The sequence below is a fragment of the Sceloporus undulatus genome, chromosome 2 (genome assembly GCF_019175285.1).
Source record: "Sceloporus undulatus isolate JIND9_A2432 ecotype Alabama chromosome 2, SceUnd_v1.1, whole genome shotgun sequence".
NCBI classification, from domain to species: Eukaryota; Metazoa; Chordata; class Lepidosauria; order Squamata; family Phrynosomatidae; genus Sceloporus; species Sceloporus undulatus.
In genome coordinates this window covers 90,352,555-90,358,642 of record NC_056523.1, presented here as the reverse complement: position 1 = coordinate 90,358,642, position 6,088 = coordinate 90,352,555, and the positions used below count along the sequence as shown (strand labels likewise).

The window sequence follows — 6,088 nt, the reverse complement described above, 5'->3', positions numbered from 1 at the left end:
AAATTTACACAGCGCTGTACATACAATCTTTTTAATTGGACGGTTCCCTGCCCTCAGGCTTACAATCTAAAAAGACACGACACAAAAGGAGAAGGGAGAGGTGGTGAGGAAGGGGCCTTTCTAGTAGGATAATACATATAAAATACATAGCAATACAGGAAATGATTCAGTAAAACAGACAACAAAGGAACATCAAATCGCAAGTGACAGTTATGCAATGCTTGGGAACGCTTCTCTGAACAGAATGGTCTTCAACTCCGTTTTGAAGCTGGTTAAAGAAGTGATGACTCTTGCTCGCGGGGGAAGAAGGTTCCAGGAATGAGGGGTAGCGAGTGAGAAGGGGTGAATCCTAGATGGGGCAGAGGAAATCCTGGGTTGGGACAGCAGACCTTGACTACCAGAACAAAGGGCCCTAGTGGGAAGGTGAGGAGAAATAAGGTCTGATAAGTAAGGAGGGGCCAGCCCATGGAGGGCTTTAAACGTCGGCAGCAGGAGCTTATACTGAATGCAGAAAGGGAGGGGGAGCCAGTGAAGGGATGCCAGCACAGGAGAGATGTGGTCAGAGCAGTGGGCAGATGTGATAATGCGTGCAGCTGAATGCTGGACAGAGATTAAAGGACGGAGGTGAGAAAGAGGAAGCCCAGCCAGGAGGACGTTACAGTAATCGAGTCATGAGATCACTAGGGCATGGACCAGGATCTTGGCAGTAGGGGCGGAGAGATATGGTTGGATTGTGGCAATATTATATAGAAAGAATCTACAAGCCTTGGATGTGGTCTGGATCTGAGGGATACACGACAGAGAAGAATCAAAGATAAAACCAAGACTGCGGTCTTGCTGGACTGGTTGAATAGAAGTGTTGTCCACAGAGACAGAAAAGGAGTGTTGAAGGGTGGACTTAGGAGGAAAGACAAGAAGCTCCGTCTTGGACATGTTGAGCTTCAAATGCGATGGCGCATCCATTGCGAGACAGCTGTGAGGCAAGACGAAACTTGCTGTTCAAGCCTTGGAGAAAGATCAGGGGTGGAAAGATACAATTGGGTGTCATCGGCATACAGATGGTAGGAAAAACCAAAAGAGCTAATGAGTTTACCTAAGGACAGTGTGTAGAGAGAAAACAAACAGAAGGGGACCCAGAACAGAGCCCTGGGGAACTCCAACAGATAAGGGAACAGGAGATGAAGTCTGACCACCTGTGACCACTGCAAAGGATCTGCCAGACAAATAAGATCTAAACCAGTCGAGAACAGAGTCTGAGAACCCAAGGTCAGAGAGTATGTCTACTAGGAGACAGTGATCAATGGTGTCAAAGGCTGCAGACAGATCAAGAAGGCTGAGAACAGAGTAAAGGCCATTAGCCTTGGCCTGTAAAAGGTCATTGGAGATCTTAGTGAGAGCTGTCTCTGTAGAATGCCTTGGGTGGAAACCAGACTGAAAGGGATCAAGAATGGAGTTGGCTTTAAGAAACTCGAGACAGCGAGAATAAACAACCCGTTCCAAGACCTTAGAAAGAAAGGGAAGAAGAGAAATTGGATGATAGCTAGACAAAGAGGAGGGGTCAAGAGAAGGTTTTTTCAGAATTGGGGAAATGAGAGCATGTTTGAAGTCCGACGGGAAGGAGCCTGTAGAGAGAGAGAGATTGAAGTTATGGAGAAGTGAGGGGAGAAAAGAGGGAGCTATAGAGATTAGAAGATGAATAGGAATCTAGGGCCTGAAACTGTAGTTAATTAGGTTGTTTGTACATCCATCCATGACAGAAATGGAGATAAATTCCCATTTGTTAATAGGCTTCATCACTGCATAGGTTTTATTCCAGCATTTCATAGTGCTTCAGACTCATTAAAGGATATAATCCAAAATAATGTTCTTTTCTAGTCTAATCTCCAAATATGTCTGTGCTAATTTAGGTTCCATGCTTGCCCTTCCTGCCCATCTTCGGTGTCCTTGTCAACAGCTACCTCATGGCCCAGTTCAGTAGTGATACCTGGCTTCGGTACACAGTGTGGATGATTATTGGTAAGCCCAAATGGAGGTGGAATTTCATAGTAGGACTCAGGGAAAGTAATAATCATCAGTGAAATATGATAATCTGACTTTCTGAGCAGGCAATTATCTACTTCATAGTTCATTGGGATGAATAAGTCCTACATCACTGGATGACCCCGATTTATTTTTTATAAAACACCCACCTTCAACTTCCTGCATAACTATGGGGTTTCTGTTTTCATTTCTGCTAACTCTTGCAGTGTCAGCAGCATAAAGAACAGGAAAATGGGATAATTATAACAAGTCCTTGGTTCCAATAGTGTCTGATGTGGCTTTGTGCAACAATAACAACAACAATAAAAAAGACAAGAAGGCACCACAGCATTTCCTATTACTTTGTGCTTTCTCACAAAGCTGGTTTCTTTTTCTTGGGCTTGTTCATGTGCATGAATGCAGTACCACATGCTGAACATATCCATATCCAACCTGATGCCCTCAAGATGTTTTTGGACAGAAGCCACTGACTATGGTAACTGGGGCCAATACAGAGAGTAGTACAACACATCTGGAGGGTCTCAGTTTGGGGAAGCAGCTCCATCTCTGACATGGCTGGGTTTATAAACAAGCTAATTAATTGTGAAGTCGAAGGCTTTCATGGCCAGCATCCATAGTTTTTGTGGGTTTTTTGGGCTATGTGGCCATGTTCTAGAAGTTAATTAATTGTGTAGGTCTTAGTGGCTATATCTGCTTCCCTGAGCTGGGACCTTCCAGATGCGTTGTACTACCGTCTGTATTGGTCCCGGTTACCATAGTCAGTGGCTTCTGTCCAAAATCAACTGGAGGGCATCAGGATGGAGATGTTTGATGCTCAGCAGGTGGTACTGCATTCATGTACATGAACAAGGAACCAGCTTTGTGAGAAAGGACAAAATAATAGAAAATACAGTGGTGCCTTCTTAGCTTGTCTTTTTGCTGCACAGAGCTACATGAGACAAACTTGACTTCACTAAGTCAAATAATGAAATAAAAATGATGACTTTTACTATAATTAGGCCATCACTACTCTCATTCCACAGACAGAACTTTCGTATTGTATTTGCAACTTGACACAAAGGGCTTTTCAATTGAGCCTGTTTTCACATTCAACAAGGTAAGGCATTCAGGCAGTGCAGAGGAATCAAATGTGGAGATATTAATCTGTGTGATCCAGCCCATGGGCATTGCAGATTCTGAAACAGCTGTTCCCTGTGTCGTAGGTTTCGTGATTTACTTTGGCTATGGGATTCGCCACAGTACAGAGAGACACGGGAGTAAAGATTCATCCTCACAGAAGATAAAGCATGAAATAAGTGACACAGATGCAGCTGTCATTTGGAAAAAGTAATTCAGGAGAAGCCATACTTGTAGCTGGAAGCAACTGATTTTTTACCAGTTGAAGGACTTCCCAATTATGTGATTCCATTATGCCTGTTTGTCCTTGTTTAATAAGCTAAAACAGTGGTCCCAAACTGTGTTCTTTAAGAGATTTTGGACTTCAACTCCCAGAAGCCTCAGCCATGTTGGCCAGTAGTCTGGGATTCTGGGAGCTCAAGTCCAAAATCCCTTAAAAAGCACAGTTTGGGGACCACTGAGCTAAAGCAAAAGCAATGCTTAGATGACAGATGTTTGATCAGCTCACCAATCTCATATCCCCTGGATGAACTGGTGTTGTATAGCAGCTACAAATGAACTATGATACAGAACACTCATGAGTTCATTACGTTTCTTTAGCCAAATAACTTTTTTTAATGGCTTCAGATTATCCCCTGAAATATAGGGATAATAAGATCTAACAGGATTGTGGTGGTGAATAATAAATTATGCTTGAACTACTTTAAAAAAAAAAAAACTTCAAATGCATTATATACTTGCTAAATATTAACATGTGATAATGACCACTGGCTTGAGTGACTTTTAAGGAGTGGACAGATTCATGGAAAAATGCTCAATCATCAATTCTGGTAGTTCATAGAGGAATTGTTACTGGTCGGAGCACTGGAATATGACTGGGGAGTCCTAGGTTGAAATCCCCATTCTGCCATGAAATTCTCACTGAACCACTTATTATTGCTCCATCTAACCTACCTAAGCAAGAGAGCACCCTTGATTAGTAGTGATGAAGAATGCAGAGTCATTGCTACAATCTGTCATTGTGGCATACCTGCTAAAAGACATTACCAGAATGATGGTTTTTGTTGTGGTGGTGGTGATTGTGTGTCTTCAAATTGTTCCTGATTTATGGCAACCCTCAGATAAACCTATCATGGGGTATTGAATGTCAATTACTGGCATGGTGGTAAATTTTAGATTACAGGTGCTTCTCATGAAAGTACCCATCGTTGAGCACAACAAGGAGAGTCCATCAATGCAGCCAGTTGTGTGGATCCATACTAATAGACCTGTTTTAGTTTTCAGCCGCAGTGAGAGAAGGTCTTTTACAAAACCTTCTTCATTGCCCACTCTAGACCAAGTAACCTCAGAATACTTTATATTACAATAGGGTTAGTTCACAACTTTGCATAGTGGTATTAAAGTGGTATTAAACTGTTTTCTTGTGACTGCTCAGCTTTTGCTGTTTGCTGTTATACATTGGAAGGGCGTAGTAGTTATACATTCCTTTGGGTGTGAACAATAATAAAGCCATGGAAAAGTTTGTTTGGTTGCTATCTGTTATAATGAATAACATTCCCTAATTTAGAGTTTTCTATTTGTTAAAACAAAAGAATAATAAAAGAAGTTTTGCTAATTGATCCACATTTACTGGTTGGTCCAAGTGATTTACTGGTTACCTTAAAAACACTTCAACAACGGTGATATAACATGCTAATACCTACTATCAAATTAAATCTGTTGCAATGGGTCCTATGGTATAAGAAACCTTCAATCCTCCCAGAATATTTCCCCCATATAATGTTGGGGGCAAATTGCTGGATGATATACAGTATAACATTGTCCTGCCTTGTTGTTGTTGCAGGATGTACCTTCGTTATTTCTGACTTATGGTGACTCTAAGGCGAATCTATCATGGCATTTTCTTGGCAAGATTTGTTCAGAGGGGTTGCCTTTGCCTTCCTCTGAGGATTTCCCAAGGTCACCCAGTGGATTTCCATAATTGAATGGGTATTGAAACCCTGGTCTCCAGAGTCGTAGTCCAATGCTCAAACCACTACACCATGATGGTTCTTAGGCTTGCATATACAAAAATGTCTAAATTGGGAGAATTGTGCACAAAATTTTCATACAGTCTTAAAATAGTGCAATGCTTAAACCACTATGCTGCATTGGCTCTGCCTACCCCCTCGTTGAATCCCTTACATCTCCCATCTATTCCATTTACAGCCATCTCATCTATTTGTTTTGGATATGCACATATATTATTATATATGTTGCAGCACTTGAAAATTCTGATGTTTCTAATGAATTCTTCTTTGGGAATATCAGTGTATTAATGTAGGGGTTGTCATGCAAGATGCCAGACTCTACAATATAGAAATGCTTCTATCTGGGAAGTGGAAGCCGCTTTTTCTGATTAAGTGGGAATCCAGATATATATTGATGGTCCTCTGCAGGGCTGTATAGTAACACAGCTATTTTAGGCTGAACATAAAAAAGAAAAAAAATATGTGCCAAGGCAACTCTGATTTTTCAAGATATGAGTGGTTTTCATGCCACTCAGCTGCTTAACACTAATTAACTGGTTCTTTGAACTTGATACTATATGTACTTTGTGAAATAAGCAACTATTTAGGACTGAACTTCAGGGTTACTAGTTATGTAGGATGTTGACTATTCAGAAGAATCTGGAACAGGTTTCTCTTTTAAACAAAGCTGCAAAGTGTTCATTTTAAAATGTATTTATTACATTAGTGTTCTGTTTTCCCCCTCCTAGTACAGTATCTCATCTTAACACTCAGAGGATAGCTTCATGAGTACTAGTAGCTTTAAGACTGGGGATGAAAAGAATATTTGAAAATGGTCAGAAAATTGTTGAAAAATGAGTTTTGTGTGTTGAGAAACACTGCTAAAGTGAATACTAAACAGAGGAGAATCTTCAGAGTTCAAC

At 41.0% G+C, this 6,088-nt stretch overlaps 1 protein-coding gene across 1 annotated transcript in view; it reads left to right on the top strand.

Moving 5' to 3' along the window:
• Window positions 1–4,908, top strand: part of LOC121922194 (cationic amino acid transporter 2-like) — a 19,479-nt gene extending 14,571 nt beyond the window's left edge. The window contains exons 10-11 of the mRNA XM_042451299.1: window positions 1,908–2,016; window positions 3,243–4,908. Coding sequence (XP_042307233.1) covers window positions 1,908–2,016; window positions 3,243–3,370 — 237 coding nt within the window. The 3' untranslated portion in view covers window positions 3,371–4,908. The remainder of the gene's footprint in view (window positions 1–1,907; window positions 2,017–3,242) is intronic.
• The last annotated feature ends 1,180 nt before the right edge of the window (window positions 4,909–6,088 follow it).